The sequence below is a fragment of the Anopheles marshallii genome, chromosome 2 (assembly GCF_943734725.1).
Source record: "Anopheles marshallii chromosome 2, idAnoMarsDA_429_01, whole genome shotgun sequence".
Taxonomy (NCBI): Eukaryota; Metazoa; Arthropoda; class Insecta; order Diptera; family Culicidae; genus Anopheles; species Anopheles marshallii.
This window is the reverse complement of record NC_071326.1, coordinates 83,201,479-83,226,422: the sequence shown is the minus strand read 5'-3', so window position 1 is coordinate 83,226,422 and position 24,944 is coordinate 83,201,479. Positions and strand designations below refer to the sequence as shown.

The 24,944-nt window shown below is 42.6% G+C and overlaps 1 protein-coding gene across 1 annotated transcript; it reads right to left on the bottom strand.

The window, feature by feature from the left end:
- On the bottom strand, positions 1-24,944 carry LOC128718970 (DENN domain-containing protein 5B). Its single transcript, XM_053812587.1, has 13 exons — positions 24,692-24,944; positions 8,508-9,033; positions 6,767-7,790; positions 6,403-6,656; positions 6,116-6,325; positions 3,972-4,182; positions 3,630-3,900; positions 2,768-3,088; positions 2,105-2,240; positions 1,638-2,034; positions 1,453-1,571; positions 312-1,022; positions 1-190 (listed from the first exon to the last, which is right to left on the bottom strand). The coding sequence occupies exons 1-13, from the start codon at positions 24,942-24,944 to the stop codon at positions 1-3; spliced, it is 4,623 nt and encodes a 1,540-aa protein (XP_053668562.1).

Sequence of the window (24,944 nt, the reverse complement as noted above, 5' to 3'; positions counted from 1 at the left end):
CTAACAGTGAGATCCGATACCTTGGGTAATTGAGTTTTCCAGCACTATGTGAAACTCGTCCAAAGGTTCCAATATTTGACGCAGGAATGTCAGCAGTCCCTTCTTTCGCATGAAGCTCTGCTCCTCGTACATCTCGGCCGTCACGCGTGTATACGCCATCGGCACCAGCATCCGGTGCAGGAGATGTTCTCTGTAAACATGAGAGACGCAATTATTTAAAACAAAAGTACTTCGCTCATTTGCAGAGACAAATAACACTCTCATCCACACAACCACACTCGAGTTCTGGTTAGTTGTATTGGTTTCTTTACCTCAAACTCAAACAGATAAACAATTGGAACCGACCATCCTTGCCCAACGTTTGCTTTACGTTATTGATCTCGTCCATCAGGTGACAGTAGCAGTGCCACACGGCTGACAGTTCCTGCCGCGCGACGGGCGAGAGAGCGACACCAGCAACATTGCCACCACCACCTCCACCACCGTTGCCGGTGCCACCCAGATGATGGCTCCCACCGAGACTCGTACCCTGCGGTGGGGATTCGGGGCTCGAACCACTGGTCGGTGGCGAACCGGTGGCACCACCACCGCGCACCGTTTCCACCGATTCCTCCACCAAGCATATCTCGAACTGTTCCTTCACCCGCACGAAGTAGTCCCAAAGGTAGAAGTTACGGCCGAACAGACGGGACGAGCGGAACCCACACAGGAAGGCCTGCTCGAGACACTTGACCAGCCCATTCTCACCGCACAGCAGGTTCGTTAGTGAGCTGGCGTCCCGATCCCTGCTCGGCCGGTAATGCCACTTTACGATCGCGTTCACGCAATCACCCAGCATGTGCTGTATGTCGGACGGGCGTACCTCCGGCCGCTGTATGCTGGGGCTACGGGTACGGGGCGGTGTCCGGCACGCCTCTACCAGCTCTTCGCTGTCCACGGTACGCGGCACAAGCTGACCGATCAGCAACCTTTCTATTGAACCATCATCGATCCCACGACCAAGCCATCGACCGCATGGAAATCTGAAATGTTTATGTTTAAATTAAGCTTTTGGTTTTCGTCAATGCAAATAAATCCGTTTGTTAAAGATCGGAAAAGAATTCGTAGTCCACAATTAACCTCATTAATCTTATTGGACATCGAACGGAACAAATGGTTTTCTGATAGTCTGATAGTCTGTTGGTGATCTGGATGCATGATTCTGGATGAAGATTCTATTGATATTGAGCAGTGCTCCACTCAATCTCTTTAATTAGTTTCGACAATAGTCTCCAGTGATGGAGATCCAGTCGTCTGATTTCAACAGCTCATAGTAGTGTATTTCGATCTGGTCCCACCAATTCATCATCTTCGAACATTTTTGATTTCAACAACTCACAGTAGAGTTTCTACTGAACTGGTCCCACCAAAGTAAAGTATATTATCCCACAAAAAATTAAAATCAATACTCACTTGTAAGTATGTCCCGTAACTTCGTTTCTTATAACTACATGCTCTACCAGCCACTTCGATGACATTCCCGTATCATCATGCCCAATCCGTAAGGACGTTAAGATGCCGAGGGTTTTATGCTGCAAAAGAAAAACGCACATTATTGCAAGATGTTTATACATTGTCAGCTTCGCCAATTATCGTACATGAAACACAAACTCTAGCGAATGTCGCGGTACGTTGATGATTTGCGTTTCACCCAGGCTGCCCGATATCGCTATCCAAACGTTTGCCGATGTCGTAGCAGCGCTAGATTTCTTCGAAGGGAATATAACCACACGGTACGGCAGCTTCGTTGTCGGGTAAGTGTTGGTGAAGCAGAAATAATCAACCGCATTCAGCGTAAGCAAATGGTACAGGAACTGTTCCACCTCGTCATCGCACCGTACGAATGCGGACCGTTTGTAGAGCTGGCGCAACAGTGCGGCATCCGAAAGCAACGTTCGCAGGTGACGGGACAGTACCTTCTTTTCCAGCGCCAACCGTACCCAGGCTCGGGCGTATCCGATGTGCGTTTTAATGTCCGTCATCGCTAAAATGTTGCTGTGGGGAAAAAAGATCAAGAGGCAACTTTTAGTATACAGTTTTATAAGTAATCGAACGCACTACCTACCGGATGTCAAATTCTAGCGATTCCGGAAGTGGCCGCAACTGCTCGGGACCAAGACTTTTACGTTCCCGAGATTTGGACCGGCCACGGGTAGGGGAAGGCGGTGGAAGTTGCGGTTCGATGGCTAAAGATGAAAGATCTGTGAAGTGCATCAAAGGTACATCTTATCGAATTGCACAATAACATTTGTTTGTCACACCAAGTTAAAACGAAACTGCAACTGAAAAATAAATATGCAATTAAAACAGCAAAGAGTAGTAGTAAATAAATAGGAAAAATAAAATAGGCAAACACACGAAAACAAATAAACCCAATCTTATTAAACAAAACACTATTGAGGATACTCTCATGTGCAATCTCTACAACTTGTGCAAAATGTAACCATTTGCGTTCATTCAGGATGCGAAGGGATTAAATTGTTCATCTAAATAGATCAAAATAATTTAGGATAATGTCCTGTGAGGATGATTTTGTTCCTTCACCTAAACCGTATTAATCCACTTGCAGTTAGATACATACACGCCTAGCGATACCGTACCGAATAGAGACACGCTTCAACAAAGTCACAACACAAGCACACTCTCCTCCTCCTCCTCTCTCTCTGGCCTGGCAATCGGGAAAGAGGAAGTTCGTACGGGCACGTCACCCAGCAAGGACATTACTCACCGCAGTGACTGCGCGTGGCAAACAGGTTAGCTACCGACCCATTACGCATACCGACAAAAGAAGCAACGACATCGGACAACATAAAGTTAGTAAAGCGACCCGGCGACGTTGGTACCGTGTCCGCCGATGATGATGGTGCCGAGTACAACAGCGTGCCGCTACCCGTGGCCACCCGGCCACCGTTGTTGCTACCCCCGATGCCCTGCAGGCGACGTATTTTGTGCGCAATGGTAGTGTGATACTTAAAGCCACCCGTGGTGCCGCCGCTTTTCGGTGGCTTCACAGTGCGATAGCGCGTTTCGGAGTTACTGCGTGCTTTTTATTGCCCATCCATGCAATTTTGGTTGTTTTTTTTGCGTTTCAAGTCGATTGAAAGTCGTTCGAGATTGCAGGTGGGAGCAACAAAGCGCCGAATACGAACGAAAGGAGAAATGGTAATGAAAGAAAATTAGGTAAAAACAATATAAAAGCAATTGCAAGTAAGGTAAGGTGTTGAATAGATTAGGAAAAACCATATGGAGAAGATTATTAAATCATGCAACAACTGCGAAAAGAAGCGTATTTTAATGTAACCATAACGTACAATCCATCCGTTTCCGCATGACAGTCCACGCTAAGGCTATTTGTGTGGAAGAAAGTGTGACATGAATGGTTTTGGGATAAACGATTACATAAAATCTTAGCACAATGCAATGTCGGAAGTACAATTCCTTTCAACAATAAGACCGTTCCGTTCGTTAATACTGAATCTACTTTCCTGCTTCTAGTAAATCATGTCTTACAATGGTCAGCTCGTAGGAGCTAACCTGGACATACACGGACAATCTTCTCTAGAGCATTAAATAATAAGTTAGAAGCATACCTGGGGTGAGATAGCTGTTTTCCATCTGATGTTTGCCCGGGTTTTGACAATCCTTTATCTCCAGATACGCTGCCAGGTGGGTCCAGAGGGCCGATTTACCCTGCTTGCTGATAAGCCCATGTGACCATACTTTCTCCAGTAGATCGCACAATGAGGCAATCATTGTGTTCTCCTCCACACCCGTAACTGACGCTTCCCCACTAAGACCCAGCTCTATTGCCTCCGTGCCCATTTTTTCCAGCAGCATACGTTTCGTTTTGCTCTTGATGTCCTACAAAAAAGGAGAAAAGATAGTGTTTTAAAAGGTGTTTTTGTAAGTTTAAAGCGTAAACCCAACCTCACCTTTAAAAGTTTTTCAACGAATGTCCAGTTCGCTTGTGCCAGCAGAGCCGGACTAATTTCGGCACCGGACAGGTTGGCCGAGTTACGATTAGATTTATTCCCATCCGCATCTTTCGACAGCCCAGACACATTTGATGCACCACCATCGAGGGAAATCTCTTTCACCTTCCATTTCGTGCTGCCATTTTTCACCCGTCGCAAACTGTTGCCTCTGCAAATGAAATGTGCAAAGAAAGGAAAGAGATTGTATCAGGACGGACCGATCGCAGCTGAAGTGTAATCGTAAAATGACCCAAATATTAATGCACCATAAGCCAACAGATTGTATCATTAGTCAAGATGTCACACAGAAAGTAATAGTGTGGGGAAGCGAGATAAAAGTGTGTACAGACAAACCACCGCCATAAACATAGATACGTTGTATAATACAAACTGAGAGTAGAATAAAATAAAAATCCTTACCTGTACAATTTACAAACACTAGCTCATTGCGGAATGTTTTTTTTTCCGTACAGCGAGAAGCTGAGCAAACGACAGACTAAAACTGGTTCAGGGATGTAATTCTTATTTGTTTTTTTTTTTTTTGCTACTCCGTGACACAGTTTTTTCTTCTGCTAAACGTTCTTAAATACATTTAAACAAAAAATAAAAGCGGATGCATCGATTGGTGTGTTTGTTAAAAAGGGAAATAATAAGGATTTTTATTGCATTGTGATTCATTTTCTTTTCCATCTCGCTGTGACACCACTGACACGAACACCACTTGCTGCTGAAGGAGAAAGATGTAAGAATCTGGACTGGTGGTCCGCTGGTCCTCTAGAGCAGTAACAACACATCTACAAAACTAAATATAATCACGAATCGTACAGTTGCATGCAAAACACGTCACATTGTACATGCATCACGCGTCACTGCAAACGCATGTTCTAGAGAGAATCATGAACTAATTACAGGTAGTTACAGGCTAAAGGAGGAGATATGTTTCGTATCACCTTTTGGTTGTGGCCGGGTACCTTGACCGGCGTGTGCATAAAAGAAGCATTTGCGTGCTTGCGTGGTTGTTTTTATGTTTCGTTGTTACGTGGTTTAGAAGACTATAACATTTACATTACACTCGAGTGTGTAAAGTGAGTATAAAAATGTGCAACAGGAAAATATTCCGAAAGATTCCAAAATTGAAATTATGTGGTTTGATACTGAAGGGAACTGTTAAAGAAACTTCACGAAAATTCTGTAAAAAAACTAGTATTCTTTATGCCAAAAATAATCTTCATAATCACACGCAGAGTAATTATTTTTGAGGATTTGTAAAAAATACGCTAATTAATTATCACGTATACAAATATTCTAAAAGTAGCAGAGTTCAGAGTATCCTAGCACAACACACGTGTTGCTTTTTATGTATCTAAACATTACGGTAAGAATTAATGTGGAACACAACATTTGACAATATTAAAAAAGAGAATTGGAAAAACATTGGTCTCGAAACCTATTCACGTACGTTCATGTTTAAAACAAACCTTTAAAACGCTTAACTATTGCATTAAAACAAACTAGTTCATTTCGAAACAAATCTTACGCGAAACACTATCATATAAAAACATATGCACATACTTAAATGGAAAACCATTTTACGCATCTAAAACAACATTTGCAATATCACAACAATTTACACTTGAGGGGTCGTTGGTTTGATACGGGCTTCGTTTTCTCTGTTGCTGTGCGCGTCGTTGGGAACATTCTGCTTTCGTACGTCGGAGAAGCTTTTTAAACCAAACCAAACGCATTAAAGTTGCAAAATTGAGTACCAAAAAATAGAAAGCATCACACCATTGTAATTTGAGAACCGATACCATTGGAAAGCTTTTCAGAAATTAAGGAATATAATAGGATTTCAGATTTTGATTTTCACTCGTAGCATCCGGCAGAATGGTTTGGCTTTGCTCTTTCCTATAAAACCTCCACGTGAAGCCTTTTAACCATAAAACAGCACCCATCAACATCGACAGAATAAAATATAGTAAACAAACCATGCCTCAATAAACCGCGCGCTCGCGCGCATCTGATTCCGGAAGGGAGAAGTTTGGCCACACGCATCCACACACACACACTAAAAAACAAAAGCGTATGTGCACTATTCGTACCTCGAGACGCATTCTTGGTTGAGGACGGATTTCTCCAGCAGCGGGAAGCTCCGGTAATAGGGTGGCCGCTTGTCCAGGATTTCACTCGGTGGCGCCACCTCCATGTCAACTGCCTGCAACCGTTTGTCCAGCAACTTTTGCGTTTCTCGGGCTAGTATACATGGTTCATAGTTGGCGGTACGGATCATACTTTCGCCACCGTACCGTTTACTGCAATGGAAAACACGCAACAAAACCGACAGAAATTAGCACGAGGTCATCCGTGACATGGACCGGAAACTAGTTACCGTAAAATTTTTATCCTTGAATCGAACAGCTTCAAACTGTACTCCATGTCGCCGTTCAAGCTGTCCACCAGCTGACATCCGTTCAGATCGTCACCCCACGAGAGCATGATTTTGTTATCGATCAGCGTGGCAAACATTTGGCTCTCGAGAAAGCGGGACAGGAACGGGCGATGGTGCTGGGGTTGGTCCGAAAGAAACGACGCTTTGTCGAAGTTGTGTAACGACTCTCTGTTCGTCAACCATTCATCTTTGCTCTGTTGTTGGAGGAGAAAACGGCGTTAGAATGAGTCATTGGTGAACAACCTTGATGCGTGTCCTTCGATCGGCTAGTTGAAGCCGTGCATCGAAAACCGCCAGAACCTACCTGATTTGGAAGTATAACGAAATGCTCGTACGCAGCAAACATCTGCACGAACCGGTTGAGGAATATTTCGCGCAGTGCATTGTTCAGTCTCAGATCTTCATAGTACTGCTCGAGCGTCGAGAGCGGCTGCTTCTGCTTGGCACTCGGCATAACCTCGTTCGGTCCCCCACTGCTGTCCACCTCATCGCCACCGCTGCGTCGCACAATATCGACGATCCTTTGCCGAACGTCCGGGCGTGCCGGTACGGCTGTCGCGGGCAGTGGCATATCGGGCGAGTTCGGCCGATCCCAGTCGAGCAGATCGTGCAGCGAATGCTTCCGGCGTACGTGCATCCCGGACGGCAGCGTACAGCTCGCCGTCATCATGTCATGGTCCTTGAGGAGATTCTTTGGGCTGAGTATGCTAGGCGGATCGAGTGAACGGTCGCGCGGCACCGCATACTTATCGAGCACGGCCGTGATTTCCGAGATGAAATCGTGCCGGTACGGGAAGGAGGGTAGCTCCTCGGGCAGCTGTACCGATTTCTTGTCGATGTCCACATAGCACAGGTTCGCCTCGCTGCCGATCCGTACGCTGCTGTCACAGTCGGCATGCAGCCCCATCACGAACGGGACCGGTGCGTCGAGGAAGTGGTGCAGCGAGGCGGGCAGTATTGGGGCGTACACGTGCGGCCACTGGAAGGGGAACAGCAGCGACGTGATGCACTCGGCCACGATCGTTAGCTTTTGATAGTCCGACGAGCGGAGCAACACTTGGCTTTCGAGCAGCACGCACGTGAACAGCTGGATGACACACTCGACACCGAGATAGGTAAATAACAGCCGCAATGGGAAATCCATGAAGGGTAGCTCGTCTTTCTGCGCCGGTCGCTGCAGTATGGTGGCGATGGGAGGTAGGTGGGGTTCTTCCGGGGGTATGTATATTCGTATCGATTTTCCCGGCGGCGGTGTCGACACCTCGTACAGGATGTTGTACACGTAGCTTTCCAGACTTAGCCGGGAACCGGGATGTCGCGGAAGACAACTAAAATAGAATTAATAAACATTATTAGTATTGCATTAAATTTATCTTTCACAGAGCGTTATTTAGATGGATGTACAGTGTAAAGACGTTCATATGAATCTTCATAGTAAAGTCATTAGAACCGCAAAAGCTATTCATAATAAAATCATAAGTCTTCAAAATTGAGATTCAGAGTTACTCATTGAATTTAAACATTCATTTAGATTCATAATACTGAATCAGATTCACTTAGCACTAAAAATTTACTATTGCCTGAATTGTTGTAAAACTGCCGAAAAATACAGATTGCTAATACTTAAAATAGGTGTAATAAATTAAATGTCAAATATAGACAAAAGCTCCAAGGAATTCACAAACCGGAAGTTAGCATGCTTAGCTACTCACGATATAAAAAAGAAATTAATTCTGCTACATTAAGAAATCCTTGAGGATTTGCTGATCGTGTGCATTATTTATTTTTAGAGCACCTGTTCGTATTCTGCTGTTAAATATAACAGCAATAGAGAGTCAACAATACCCGCTTTAAATACTCAAGTCACGAGTCACCATTATTGAACACGTCATAGTTGTGAATTCTGCACGGAAAGGAACAAACAACAGACACACCTTGCACCTTTTACGATTACCGACAGAACACAAATAGATCCATTTCGTTCGCCCTCGTTCGTCCGTTGGAGGTGCCACCCTAAATGTGTTCCTAACGAACCGATCGCTTACCGATAGAGATTCTGCAGAAATAGTTCCGCCACGTGCGCGTACGGCACCTGACAGACGAGCGACAGGCTCTTGGCCACGTACAGCTTATCCTTCGTGACGTCATAGTAGCTGAGCGCGGATGCCGGCGCTTGGGCGGCTATTTTAAAGTGTCTGGGCAGGGACCGGCTGACGGGGCTTTCCTTTACGCGCCTCAGCGTACCCGGCGGTGGCTGCTGCGAGCTGGATATTTCCGTAATGAACATCGACTGGAGCGTGTGCATGGCGCTACATATCTGACGGTTGCGCACTTCCTCGTAGAACACCAAGCTAAAGCCGTAGCACCGCTTGCCGTCCTCGCGCGTCGTCGCGAACGCGTGGAACCGCGGCTCGATGTTGTGCTTTTGGGTGCGAAAGCGCAAACCTTGCGGCAGGGACAGCATACAGATGCCGTGCGCATCGAACGGATTCCACGCGACGTGCTCCGGATAATGGCCGAGCGGTTTGCTTTTGTACGCGCTGTCTAGCGGTGAGCAATGGAGACTGTCACCTTAAAGGGAAAGAAAATAAAAGCAAATTAGTTGATAGAAAATACAATTTTTTCAAACTATTGAGGTTTGTGGCGAGAACTGACGTAAAATGTATTTATCTTCAGATGGAATTGATAAGTTCTTGGCCTGATTAAATAGTAAAAGCTAGCACTAAAACGTATAAAAACTCTTCAAATGGAGTGCCATCGTTTGTGTGCGTATTCTCCTTCACATACGCCATAGACCCGTGGCGTTCCCAACGCCATGACCTATGTACATATGCACCGGGTCCTGCTACTGTGCACCACTTGCGCTGCCTCGTTCGAAACACCCAAAACGGTAGTTTGCCTTTGCTTATTCAACTGCTTTTGCTGCCTCGCCGCCCTCGGGCAAAAGGCCAAACAGAGGGCTATTGACCGAGCGGTACCGCTACCGCCATGGAATACACCGAAGACAAGATCCTCCGGAAAGAAACGTTGCCATTCAAGATGGGTCGGTGTGATATGGTTGGGAGCAGAAACGCGACAGGCAAGCCTACTGGCACAACAGGCCACGCTTCTGTGCCGGAGACACAATTGCCAACGAAATTGCACCATATACAGATCCGCAGGCAAGTGTTGCAAACGCACGCAGAAGCGTTCGCCAACCGGGGAGAGGTGGCAAAGTGATTAGAATCGCTTAGTGCACATCCCACTCATCCGAGCGGCATGGGGGCATTAAGCTGTGCGAGGGCACGCTGTACATATCCAGCCGGTAAACGGTAGGCTTATGACATGCTTCACTTGAATGAGGTCAACTGGTTACTATTTGACGTAATGATGCCTTGTATCGTCATGCTGGAGAGCGTGTGGGATAGCAGCAACGGTTGTGTAAAAGATTTCGATACCTTCTCATCAAGAACGTTGGCGGAATTTTGTTTAATTTATTGTTTTCTGTAATCCCTGCGTGTAGTTGTACTTCTTTAGCAATATTACGCTTTTTATGTTTTACCAACACAGAATAAGAGAATAAGTGTTGATTACCGATTTAATTATGAACATTATGAACTTGTTCCTTTTTTTAGAATTGTTTGAAGAAAAATACACCTGTTTGGCATTTCTTGCTTGTCGGCAATTCATCTACAGTGCATCAAACACGACTCCAAACCGTCTGAAAAATGTTCAACTTATTCATGGAACTTCAAGTCTACGGATGATAATGCATCATTTTACGCTATTTTGACTAACAAATATTAATCTCATCAATAATCGAATATGAAATACAATAAAGCACCAGAGTTCATCCCCCCAAGGAAAGTCAGACATAAGAATTTGAATTATTGCTATGATAGTATACTGAATTTTTACGTCCTGGACTATAGACACGATCTGACCAATGATCTGAATTTCTATTAAACTTTTGATAGTCGATTCCAAATTTGAATGACTTCTCGCTAAAGATTCATTCAAATGACCCTTCTCAAAAGATTCATTAAGTACACCACTACCTGTATTATATTATCCTCAATGAAGTTAAAGCTATTGATTATGTGTGTCAAATGTGTCATAAAACTTCTATTATAAACAAATACTTAACACTATGTTACTAACGTGGAGCACAACTTCAGGCATTTAATTTACAGTCACAACATTTGCTGTCCATCATCGATTGAAACATTGAATGTAAAGCCCTATAGAAAAACAAAGAACGTAATGCTAACAATCGACTAGAAATAGAAATTATGTTACATAAAATCACATCCTTTAATAATTTATGAGGATTTCTTAGAGTTATCATAAAACACATGTCAACAGAGTAAAGAGCTCACTTTGAGGATATTTTTGGGTGAATTTGATGCAGATTCATGAATCTGAACTGATCTTTTAACTGGAAAAATTATTCTCTTATTGAAACATTCATAAATTCCCCCTTTTTCGATTATCAGTTGATAAAAACTGGCCCAACCACCATTCCGTCACTGCTCTGGAGATTCATAAATCTTTAGAGTCGACTCCTGATTCGAATGAATCCTCACTAAAGACTCACATGAATGACTCTTCTTTACGCACTTCAGAAAAGCCAGAATAGAGTCCATTTTTTCGTTTAGTCTGGTGAAATCCTCACTTTGTGTCTAATTGGAGTCTGATTGCTTGTCTTCTTTATGTAAATGCATGTCTCGAAAATGTGATGATAACTTTGTTAAAGGAAAATCGCGAATAACTGTGCATTAAAAACAAAATGCCCCTATTGGTCCACCTTTCTATTTGACGCACTGTAAATAGTGGACAGCGACGAAAACAACGAAGCATAATAAAACAAAACAGATGCCATTATCAAACCAAAACAATTTAACACGAAGCACTGGAACGATAATGTCCGGCCAGGCGAACTTCGAGCCGCAATGATGCTGACGGCAATTGCCTGTCTGACGTACATGGTGCTACAATCAGCTGGTTGCTTATCAGAGACAGAAATTTTGCTTTATGGGAAAAAGCAACATCGAACAAAGCATTCCGCTGCAATAATTCGAACAGGACATTCGGATGAGATGAAGCACCAAGAGAATTATCGGTTTAATAAAATTATGATCACTCCTTAAACCGCTCGCTTGCCGGCCCAGTTGTTTCGCTCAACTTTCTTCTAATTTTATTATCCTTCGTTCTATAAAAGGATGATCGTAAGGGTAAAACCCTTCCCCAACGAATCGAACGCAACAGGTCTTGCTTAGGTACGTCGTGGGCCCATCGTCGAAAGGTACGGATGATGCTACCGATGATTAAATTAGCACCGGCTCATTACGGTCGAAAACAATACGGACGATAATGTTTTATGATCAACTCCGCTTTTCGTGGGTTATTGTTGAGGAGGAAAGTGTTGAACGAAAAACAAAAACAACCCAACACAGTGCGCTCAGTTGAATGGGTTGGTTTTCTACGATTTTTAGTACCGAACAATGTTTGTTTCTATTTCACGATTTACTCGAGTGGGAAAACAAACCCCCCGATGATGGTTGGTAGTTTTTTGAACGATCGACTTACTTCCTTCCATAGTTAATTAATGCAAGACAAAATTAAAAAAAAACAACAACTAGCTACTGGAAGCAGCAAGAGGAAACCTATGGTTCAGAGCAGGAAAAATACTTCCGATTTCACTTTCGAAGGTGGCCAGTCAAGCGTGGACTATTTTTGCCCTCTCCCATTCCCTACCGCTGCACCGATGGGCTTCGTGTTTCAGCATACTATTTGCTGTCCGCACTACCTCACTACGGGCAGAAGACGGTGGTTATGGACGAATGCACCCGTTGGGTTTAGATTCGAATGTACTGAGAGCCACATTTCCGCCCAAGACCCAACACCGTCCGTCAATGCTTGCACATTAAAGCTAATGGTAATTAATAACCAACACACACACACCGATGGGAAAATGGCTAACCATTCCCTTAGTGCAAAAAAAAAGCCTTAGTTATTAGCGTGGTCTAGTCAAGAGTGGTACACACCAGTACGGCAACCCCAGTCGAGCCGGTGCTTTAAGCTTCCTCGCACGCAGTTCAAAGCGTTTGTTATCTTCCAATTTTGCATTTAAAGGAAGTACCGCCGGTTTGCGTTGCCAATCACTAATAGTGATTAGCTGCTTTCGCATCAACAAGCTACATTTATCGTCTTTCAACAGTGTAATTGTTTCACCCGGTAAAGAAAATTTACGCAACGAATAGAATGTCATGTAGTTTCCGTCAAGTCCTTTGCGTTTGATCGCGTAAAACTTACATAATTACCCAAGTCATCGAGATCATGACTTTGCTATGAATTATTGATACACTCTTTTACCGTTTTAGTGGGGTGATTCACCAGCAGGAGCAAACTTGTTTGTTTCCTCCATTTTTGTTTTTTTTTTTTTTGTTTCAAGGCTCACATACTGCCGACCTCCAAAAAGTCATGGACGGCGACGCAATATTGGTTCTTGACATGAAATGGATCCTTCGGTACAAAGCCACAACCGTGAGGGTTGACGAACTTGGTTCGGAAGCCTTGATCAATTTATTAGAGCAAAATGCTACTCATGGTAGAACTTTTTATTGGTGTCTTCAACAGCTGGCCGACCGTTTGATACATTAGTTGATTAAAAATACTTCTGGGTTGAGACAACCTTTTGGAGTTATGTGTGTGTATTTGGAGTGTTGGTAAGCTTTTATACAATTATAAAATGTTACATACTTTACAAACAGGTTTTTTTAAATTATAAACAAACGATGTGTATGCTGTCAAAGTTAATAATGGCCGATTTTAAATTTGATACCAATTTGGTGCTTCCTTTGTATTTCGTAATAAATGATAAGGGGTTTCCAATTTTGTTTACAAAGCTGGGTCCAAGATTATTCGAGATGTAGACAGCAATCGATTAAGGAGAATGTTGGTACATACGTCTGACTATTTTTTGTCGTATGATTCGTTTGATTATCGAAGGCGATGTTAGTGGATTTGTACAACTTGTCCTTCTTCCATTTCGATGTTTTAAAAACAAAACTGATATAATGGGACTGTTATATATTTTTTAACGCATAGCATACAAATCTAAACGAACCGGTCGTGCTCACGGAAGGGAAAATAACACAAGTTCTATATAAAATTATGTAAATGACGACATTCTACAATGGATAACTGTAATTCCTTTAAGTATCTTTATCGATGGATTTGATTGGCGGACCACGGCACTGGAGGCCAAGACCGCGAAGTGGCTGTAGCGCCTGATGAGTAAATATCTTTGTTGAAGTATGTACAATTGCAACAGTTTAGATCCTAATAAAAGCAGTAATAAAAAGCGATATCAGACAACTTATCATACAACACCATCTAATTTACATAAGATTAGACTAGCAAAATGGGAAAAAAACAGATAAATCAGACAACTGATGTAAACAAAATAACATAAAGAAAAAATCGAAAAGCACATAACAAAAATGTTACGAAAAAGAATCAATAAAAGTGAAAACACTATCTGAAAAAAGGTTGTAAATCTAATCTAAACAAATTAAAAAAAAACATAATAGAAGAATAGAATCAACATAAAAATAAAAGATAATAAAAAAATCTGTAGCATTGTGGAAAAAGACTATAGTAAGCGATACTTATAGTAAGCGAGTTCAAACAAACAGATATCAAAAAGATAAAAAGAACAGAAACAATATATAACCAGAGTTAAACAATCTAAAACTTACACAACATATGTGGAAAACAGAATGTCAGAACTACAGACTGAACTGAGAACTGTCAGAATAGACTTAAAAACATGAACAGACTTCGATTAAACTTGCAAATGAGGGAAACAAACATGTGAAGTAGGAGAGCAAAGAACAGTAAAAGAGATAACAACAAACTTAAAATTCTACTTCTACCAGGGAATGTCAACCCTGATTATGGTATAATGAGCGTTATCTTGAGAGGAAAAAAAATCCACCTTAGAAGAAGACAACAACGCAGGAGTTTTATTCAAAGTATGAAACTACCAAAGTATCCCAAGCTGTGTCACATTATTACATTGTCAAACACCTACTAGAAGCGACACAACTACTCCGACCAACGTAACAGCCGCAGAATATGGACATAGAAACAGTACAAGAAATGGAAAGCCTTACAAAGGCCATCGACAAAGCCACCACACGGTCACGTACTGGGGAAATCAAACGTCATAAATCACACCTCAAAGCAGCAGTTAATAGTTTTACACCCAAGTAGCAGTGTGCCAATTCTCTTCCGAGCGGTTGACGATGACAGCATCACTATTGTGGGCGTTTGGGGGTTGAAAATCAAGAAAATAAAACCACAATCGATGAAAAAAATCAACTGAAGTGAGAGATAGATAAGTGACCAAAACGGAATGGGATATTTGTTCACTCACAGATGAGCGCATCAGTATGACTAACAGCCAAATGCACTTGAGGTGAAAAGAAAAACAGAAACTGCTTCAAAGCGTGCCAAACACAAAGCTTCAACATCACCCGAAGCGTTTTGGGCGAAATCGAAGTTCCAGTTCCTATTTGCTTCGGGGTTACAAATTCCGCAATGGCGGGGGAGTAGCGGGTGTATTTTGCCTTTCTCCCTCAATCATCAAACCTTCTGCGTATTAACGTTCCGCTGCCCATCGGGAGCAGACATGTGAATTTTCCTACCTTGCAAAAGTCGGTCACATCGGTCACCAAACCGAACGGCAGCCAAACCACTCACCACACACTCGGTGGGAATTGGGTGAAAATAGTGTGCGAATTTTATACGTGATAGAGAGAAAGGAGAGAAAAAAATGGAAACCATCTTATGGGAGCAGCGACAGTCACGTGATCTTCACCGTGCGCCGGTATCCATACATAATTCGATGACGGTGGATAATGTTGTGTTAATGAAGAAGGCGAAAAAAACACAGCTTATCCTACACTTGTCACACCCATTTGATACCAGCAATCGGCTAAATACAAACTGTCCATATCGGATGCAATTGAACCGTGCGGAAGTTCATTAGCTTCAACTTTCTCCTGGCACAAAGCGAACGGGCCACAGTAGACGAGATTCATTGCAGCTATTGCAAAATTGTGAAAAAAAGGCTTTGCTTGCCGCGCCCTGACCACACACACCTCAGATAGGCGAAGGAAATGCTGGTTTAAAAAATGCAGCTACACGTACGTGCCCATTATCCATATTAACGTCCCATATTATTAAAAAAAAGAGGTCTCTTCAAATCTCAGCTATGATTGGGCAGCAAAAAGGCATAATTTTGTCGTTGTTTTGCATCTCTTCGAACGAAAAAAAAAAAACGGTAAAGCTTTCGGTTTTGCTTCCCATAGAGGCCCCGATGCATGAGCACAATAAGAACACATAGTGGTGTTGTGAACATGAGCTGATGCTTATGCGTTTTCCTGCACGAAACTGCGACCCTGCTTCCCTTTTCCTGCACGGGAAATGCATATTGTACAACCACGGGAACGGTGGACGATAAAAAAAAACGCGCGCGCACACACGTAAGAAAGCTGCGAAGAATTCGAAGCTTTAAAACCATTTACAGTGCCCAACCGATGGAACGAAAGGTTGAACATCAGGTGGAGTGGGAGTGGGTGGCTTGTTAAAATTGCGACCAGGTGCACGACCCATCGCACCGGTGCAATTGCCCCGCAAACAGACGCACACAAACTCAGCTGCAAGCCGGCGGAGTGAAAATAATGCTGAATTCAGCTAAGCCAAGTGCAAATGCGAAGCGTGGTGCATCAATTGCACTGCACACTGTAAACGGTGTCCACCGTTGAATCGCCCAACGGGAGAGGGATGCATGCACGGTCGTGCAAGTTCAGTGAAAGTTGCACTGGAAGCAGTGGCGGTGGGCACGCTGAAGGTAAAAGTGAAATCGAAACTCCGAATGGCAAAACGCGGAGTTTGGTCAAAGGACGGTTCCCAAGCTGAGGTGGTAAAGCGTTAATATTTCAAGGTCGTTACCGTAAAGACTCTTATTCAGAGGGGAGGGGCAGCCGATAGCTTTGCGAACAAATGGAAAATAATGCAAAAAGCACAGCTCGATGCTAACCCTGGCTGGATGGCATGCGCAGTAGCCAGCCAGCCAGGCAGGAGCAGCGGGCACCAGGTGTCCCTTCATTAGATTTAAATAGCCACTAGTGAGGTAAATGCGGTACAATTTTTAGTATCGAATTTCTTTTATGCAATCATATTTATAGTGAATTAAATTAATGAATTGCTTTGATAAATAAGGTATAGGAGATGTGAATAAGATATAGAAGATGATGATATTTATTCTCATAAATATTAAATTTTTATACCTTTACTTTACATTTCAACTATATTGTTTTTAAATAGTTTAATTAAAAAACCAACGGTGAAATATTTTCCGCTCCTTTGTTTCAAACTTAGCATTACAGTCGTTGCCGCTAAATTTTGTCTCTAACGCATGAACTTTTGTCTCGTAGTCACCAACTTTTGCCTAAAGTTGTCTCAAGCACTCCACGTACATGCAACATGAAAAACAATCAATTTTGATGTTATGTTTTAATTCGGCGTAAGCGAATCTCACCTGCTAAATTGATAAAAAAAAACGGCAAGACTGTTTGACTGTACCGTAAAATGTTTGACTGTACGTAAAATTGGCAACTCCGGGACAAAAATTGATGCCCACTGTCAAACATTGATAGCTAGTAGACATTATTTAGCGGCAATGACTGTAACTATACAGCTACGAGAGCGAATAACGTCAAACAAATAACACAAGATTCATCAATATTTTTAGAGACGTTATTTTAATGAAGTTTAACCTCTTACTGATTGCCTATTCAGTGACCGGGAATACTAGACGAATACGACACTATTCGAAGGGTGCTCTATTAACAATCGATAGTCGACCAAAATCAAAACAAACTACGACTGTGTTGTTTGCCAAGGTATACACAGCTTAAAGGCTTAAAGACATATCAGACACAATCAAACGTTCTTGTTCGATGTCGTGTTTGTATGGCACGTTCCATGTGCAGTCTGATACATCTGACGAAGCAAGTCCATAGAAATGTGTGATTTTGCTTTCGATGCATGTCTTGTTCGATCGGTTCGATCGTAGAGCACTTCCGTCCGAGGTATATAAAAAATGATGAGTATAGATATACTAAAGAATTTGTTAAAAATATACTTTTTAAATCATTTCTCATAAATTACAAGCTATGACAACGTATTGGAGCAGCCCGGTGGTGTATTTGAAAGAGGCACCCGGTCTAAAATCCCATTCGTACCAATACCCCGTACGCAGGACTGACTATTCAGCAGATGAGAAAATAAAGTCAAAAGTAGCCAGAATTCGCAAGTGTCAACATCTTAAGGTTCTTGATAAAGAAAAAGAAGTAAAAAAGTACCAAAGAGACAAAGTGCACACTAGTATGCTTTATTAGACGTTATTCTAACTCTTCTTACTTACACCTCAGATATAGGACAGTCTCATATTTTGGTACTTCACCTTTAAGTCTAATACACCGTAGGTACCGTGACACCATATTTTTGACTAAGGAATTCTTGAAAGAATAAAAAATACATCAAAACTTCTCGTCTAGACAATCTAAAATAATTAAGTAACTACGAAGTAGTGTAATACCCTGTCTGGCTACTCAGCTATTATGATAGATATCTCTGATCAAAGATGATCAAGTAGATCGCTGTACAAGACTGGGAAATCTATTGGAAAACATTAAAATTTATCACGATTAAGTTTACATTGGTAAACCACAAACACAGTCAAAAGAAGCAGCTTAGCTGGACATATAATGTGCTTACATAATCGGCACCTTAGATAATTCAATAACTCAATAATCAACACCGATAACAGGACCTTACATGGCCGAACGGGCAGAATCAATCAACGTGACTCTTCGTTACAATAACGGTGGCAGATTGCAAACTAATAAAACGATACCACTCGACCAAACATTACACTGCATCGCATTCCATTCCACCGGTAGCTCGGTGCAGCCGACTGCCCTTTTGCCGTGACGTACACAGCCGGGTACTTTCACGAACGGAGGTAATTCCCTCTGCTGCACCATCATCTGTGCCAAGATGTTTCTGATTTCTCAACATTTGCTCAACACGCATCCATCACCGATCGTAACCACTCTTACATCAACGTTTGCCGCTGCCCAACACCGAAAAACTGTTCAATTTTTATGAGCCTCCAACAACACGCCGATGCTGCTGCTGCTGCTGCTCCATGCGGTCGTCGGCAAGGGTTGAAATTTGTGCACCAATATCACATTGCCCCATACGACGGAATCGGTTCGGCGCGTAGCTTTAGGGGGGGAGATGTGCAAACCGACCGATGTTTCGCACTTCGCCTTGAGACTGTGCCGGGCAGTGGCGAGGACAAATCCAGCAACGAGTTGAATGATGCGTTCGTCCAAGGCGTGCACTGGGTTCTAGTCGTTACTTGACGCGACACGTCTTAAGTAACAAGCGTCCCCGCCCGTGGTACATTTGAGAGCAAGATTATTTTGGGATTTCCCGTCCCAAAGTACACAAACATCCGCGAGCATCCAATCGCAGGCAAGTGAACGGACCAGCATTCCTGTGCGGGGTGTGGCGGTGAAAACGATAAACTGCGCCAATGGTTGTGTACACCTCCCGGGGGAAGATCCGTGGTCCTCTCACCGGACGAAACGCTGCATAATGTATGCGTTGGACGGCACTTGCGTAACACACCCGGAAGCATGTCGGGAGGCAAATGTAAACATACGGACGTGAGGTTCGGTGCCTTCATTCTATGTTTCTAGCCAGATTTCCCGGCGGACAAATATGTAGTTGGTCAATCAAATTACCCAGGGTAAGAATTTATGAGCGCTCCCGGGGTCAACTCCATCCGTGATGTTAGACACCATACAAGGGAAGGAGTTTCGGCACATCGCAATCCGTTCCTGATTGCCACACATCTTGTAACAGATTCTGATTCTCATATACTCCCGTGAGTCGCTCTTGTCCGTTTGCAACTTGTTCCGTTTCTTTCTCCTCCAAAACAATAACTGGAAGAATAGTTCGCTCCACGAACGTGCCGGGTGGAGTGATGTCTAAAGGTAAAGAAACAATATCGGCAAACAACTTAATGTATCGCAAATCAGAACGATCGTCTGGGACGATTTATCAAAAAACAAACGTTGCCCCACCAAAATCCCTAAATGTCCCTCGTGTCTTAAAAGAGCTTTCGAGAAAAGTTGCACTTTATCGTTGGGAAATAGACAAAGATGCCGCGAAAATTCCCAGTTTCTCCCGTACTCGGGCGACCACTTGCAACAGCACGCACGGGAGAATGGAAAATCGATACTTGGCACCCGGGCGCTTCTTGCGGAAGTCGTGTTCCGGAGTGTCTGGAAGTCATTTTTCCCGCTGTCGTCACGGTTGAGTCAGCCGGCGGACAGCGACCGGGCGCCGTTGGGTCTGATGTCTTGGGCCCACAAACGTTGGACGACGACGTCATAACGACAATAGACGGTCTGGGCTGCCTGTTTCTTCTGGCTGGGTTGTCCAACAAGCGTCTACTTATTGTGACTTCCGCACTTTAAGGGTGAAGCTTGTTTTAAACTCATACATGTATGTGCAAAAGTAAATAGATTCATTTGCAGAATAGAGCCGTCACCGTTGTGACTAATACGGATGGTTTAGACATTTATCCAACACTGTGCCGGCAAAGCGGCACATCATAAAGTCTGTTTATATTATGATAATAATGCCTTTTCCCAATGTGAAATAATCAAGCCATTTAGCTCGAATCTCTAGGCTCTGGGTTCGGTAAACTCACCGCTACTATAAAGATTGCTTGTGTTTGATTGAACATCATTAATGTCAGACGAACGGTTTATCACTATCTCTGGTGCATCACGGTGAATGTGACATGTTTGTGTTGTGTTGCTGGCGTTTATGTCTGCATTCGTTACGTCAAAATATGTCCATCACTTTCCACGATATATCGACGAAACCATTTGCTGCGCCGCTGGTGGAACAGCTCTTACACTGCCAGACTTAATCGTCCCGAGAGCTCACATATCAATTCAACATTTATGTCACTGCACTTCAAGTGACTCATGGTGGTACAGCAACAACAACGAAACTCGCGTGCCATCGCTTGATTTCACTTTTGGGTTGGGGGGGGGGGGGAGGGCGAAAGCGTCCTGATAACGAACAGTGCCGTCAAGCAGTGACGAATGGTAGATCATTTATCGTACCGGTGTGGTTTAATGATTTTAAATATGATACAGTGCCTATCATAAGTACAGGCAATCCCCGTGATACTCTTTTATAGCGGACGGTCATCATCGAAGAGAGATCCGCATAAGGCGAATCTGGGACTGAAATCGTTTATATTTGCAAAATAAAACAGTGAAAAAAGTGGATATCTCCCGTTGCGCGTAACACATTCATCATTTTGAGCGACTTTTTGGTAGGAAACATTAGCAAAAATTAAAACAAATGTATTGTATCGAATTAGAAGGCATTATTAATTTTTTTTTTCACTCTTATGCATGAATTTTGTGTTATAAATAAAGTTTTGTAAAAATTTTTTTTTAATTTTGTATGTAAAATTTCAGAAACCTTGCATCTCCGAATATTCTTATAAGAGGTACCGATAAAAGATAAACTCTGGGAATACTTGCAGTTTTCTTAAAATTTTTTTTTTTCGAGATTAAAACTTAAATTAAAAGAAAATCATAACGAACGACACACAATATGGAAGCAGAAGGAGTGTTTAAAATACGAACTACAGGCAATTCCCGAAATACGTCATTATAGCGGACCTTTATAACCCGGGAAAGATCCAAGTACATCGAATCCTGGTGCAATATCGTTTATACTTCAAAGTTACAAAGCCGACTTCCTACTCTGCTATTATTTATTCATCAAATCAGACGACTTTTCGAAAGAATACTATAACATAAATTAAACATTAATGTTTCATATGACAAAGGAAGGTTTTATCGATCAATTTTTTACCTTTTTGCTTAGATTTTGTGCTATAAACAACTCTGCTGTCAAATTTCCACGAATCGCGTATCTCCGAAACCGCGTATAAGAGGAACGGCGAATCTCGGGGACTGTCTGTGATTTTAAAAACATCAAAGTATCAGAAGGGATTATCAAGGGTTACTGCTATTTACGTTTTATTGGCATGAATTTTAGATGTTGTTGTTATTGATTAGAGAGACTTTAAGCCATTAAGCTGCATTCGTCTCTACAATATCGAAATTTAGACGATAAACTCACTAAGCTATCAAAAAAGCGAATGTAGCCACCTTAGCTTATAAGGCTTTAAAAAAAACTAAGCTGTCATATATCAATATCCACCATCAATATTTAAAGACTTAACGATCTAAAACGAAATAATTGCTTGGCATCGATCACCAGATACCTTAACTATCCGTCTGCTTATAACGAACAAATTTCAAACTTAGATACGCTTCGAAAAAAGAAAACATTATTCGTTTTTCTCACAAAAATTTAAATTAGTCTGATTGTGTAATAATTTCTTCATAAAATGCCGAAAGTATCTTAAACAATCATAATTTGCATAACTCCAAGTTTTTGTTTATAATTCCAAAAACAGGTGCACTTTAAATTGTATTACGCATTTTATACGTTTAAACACGATAAGACACAATTAAACAGATATGTTCTCTTATTGAAAAATAAGATAATATATAAGTTTATGAAGTAATTTCTAAAGGAGATAAGCTGTAGAATAAAGGAAAATTTATTAAAAACCAGAATTGTGTCACATGTGGCAAACCCCATTACAGAAAGTTGCAACATTGCCTTCCCTCGGTTTGCACATACGGTGCTGTTGCAATGCTGAGCACGACGGTTTTATGCGTCGAGCATAACGTTCGGTAGCAGAATATGTTCGCGGTTTTGCATAAATGAATACTTGCAGGTGCCACCAACCCAATCGGTGCCACCAACATCAACAATCAGAGAATTCTTAATGCCAAATACCACAGAAGGGGCATTACAATGCAGTCGTCATGATACAGCGCAAGTGAACCGTGAATATGTTTCATGCTGTGACAAAAAGACAAATAAAAACAAAACATTTACAGTTCCCCAGTCTCATTTCAGACTGTTTTGTTTGGTGTTTTGTAGTAAATACTAAGACTACAAATAGTGGAATAAGATTTCTATTGCGTACATTATTAAATCCTCTCGGTAACGGAAGGTCGAGAGTTGAACAGATACGTGCGACTTATTTAACTCTTCCCACACATGCCACCATTTTCCAAGACTTATTGTACCCCTACCCCAACCAGTCGCTGTCGTGCATCCGCCACGAAACCCGCGTACCCAACGGCATTATTTCAGCATCTCACACGAGTTCAATAGCCGCACACACACACACACACCCACAGAAACCGCACGACATACATGTCCGAGAGCGCAATTGAAGAATTAACTTCAAACTTGAAGGCGCCCGCAAGATGAGAAGCCAACGGCGATCCAACGGCACCTCTTACCGTGTTCTACCAAATAAATGCGCACCATACCATACACCATGCGGCAAAGTAAGTGTTGTGGGGAGCGCCACAACATTCCCCGGAGGTCATTTGTCTGTTCACACTGTTGGTCAATAATAGTTGGTCCGCACCGCAGTTCCCACCAGCAAGCGCTCTTTTATTAAACCACCCGCCTAAGGAGGGGTTTCTTGCGCACGTCAATACCGAAATCGGTAACGCTCGGTACCCATTTGCGTATTTTCACTACCGATGCGATGAAAATTTTGGAGTGACGCACTAGTTCGATGGAGAAATTTCGCCAGAAAGGTAATTCATGTGAACTTTCTTATTAAATTAAATTTTTCCACAAGGAGCAGACAAGAAAACCAAGACTCATTTGAAAAAGAATCAAAACCTCTTCCTCATTTAAATGATTGAAAACCCCGCAACTACTACCGACTCAGCATTAATTGAGGCTCGTTTCCACACGCAGCAGAGCAGTGATATTCAAAACAACAACAACCTTGCCAGAGTACACCACGCACGTGTCAAATACCGGAAGCCCGTGTGCAATGATAGCGCGTATGAAAAGGAAGACACCTATCAATATCGCGTCAAATGTGGCGGCGTTGTGTGCCACTATCACCCATCAGGGACCTAGAAAATACGCAGCTACAAAAACAATGAATTAGCATATTAATTTAGCGCATGGGTCAAATCACCGCCACGGGATTTGGCGCGTGAAATTCGATCGAAAACACTGCGTGTGCATAAAACAAAGCCGACACGAACCACCAATGCACGGAAACAAATGCAAAAATGCAGAAGAGACTGCATATTCACTTCAATTGACTTAATTTGTGTAAAGTTTCCTGCTCGCGCCGTTGTTTGTCTAGTTGACGATCTGCTTAATGCGGTTTGAAAAGGGGTTCAACAAGAACCACCGACAACACGCTGCTTATGGAGGCTTTTTTCGTTTCCTTTCTGCGGGCACGTACTGCTTCAGGGTTACAACGGGACGGGAGTCAATTGATATTAATTGACAACAATTGATATCGTCCGGGACGTAGAATGTGGGACATTGACTCAACGGTAGTCGCTGCACTTGGGCTTATAATCTTCGCAGATGGTTTGAAGACTATAGACCTCCAATTAAATAATATATAACGATGGAACTCTCATGCTGGTTTGTGATGCTTTAACACTAGAACAACTGGGATTTTTATGCGTTATTATTGGTGACTATTTAATAAACAGTTTCGAAGAGCTAAATCATGTAATTAATGAGTTTGCACTATAGAATAGATATGAAAGAGTTATGCATGAGCTACGGAGCACGTCAAGATGAACTCATAAGAACTTGTTGACACAAAAACAATTCTTTGGCCTCAGATACATTGGGCAGATGAAACGTGACACTTCTAACGGCAGCATAGAACATCATAGGGACCGCAAATCATCATTAAACGAAGGATTTTATTGATCTCTTGGACTTCTTGATAGTTCCAATGGTTGTCAACTTTGAAAATCGGTTTTGAGATGATCGCTCTTAAACTTTTGAATCTCCGCTCGGAGTCCTCGGAATCCTCGCTTTTTGATCAGCTAACATTGGAACTGAGTGTATCAACGAACACTTGCTTTAAATATTTTCTTGAAACCTGAAAAGTGCCCTTACCCCCTACAAAACAATGAATCAATCTTACCTGCAAATAAATCCGGCTCCAGCCCGGAATCCAGATCCAATCCGCAGATTACGAAATAATCTGCAAAGCGTGTAAACTGCTGCTGTACGATGTCATTCTGCCCCAAACGTTGGCCGCCAGGGCCGGGCGATTCGGTGAGACTTCTGACCGATTCCGCCGACGTTCCGCCATTATTCGTACCAGCTTCGATTGTTATATTGCGACCACCAACACTACCGTCGGCCATACCGTGACCGTTTGATTTATCACACAT

Bases quoted from the DNA above. Each gene is read 5' to 3' on its own strand.
- LOC128718970 (XM_053812587.1), bottom strand. From the start codon at position 24,944: ATGTGTGATAAATCAAACGGTCACGGTATGGCCGACGGTAGTGTTGGT. The intron at 7,791-8,507 runs GTAAGCGATCGG...ATTCTATTTTAG, and splicing joins TTTCTGCAGAATCTCTATCG to TTGTCTTCCGCGACATCCCG. The intron at 3,901-3,971 runs GTGAGGTTGGGT...CCTTTTTTGTAG, and splicing joins TCGTTGAAAAACTTTTAAAG to GACATCAAGAGCAAAACGAA.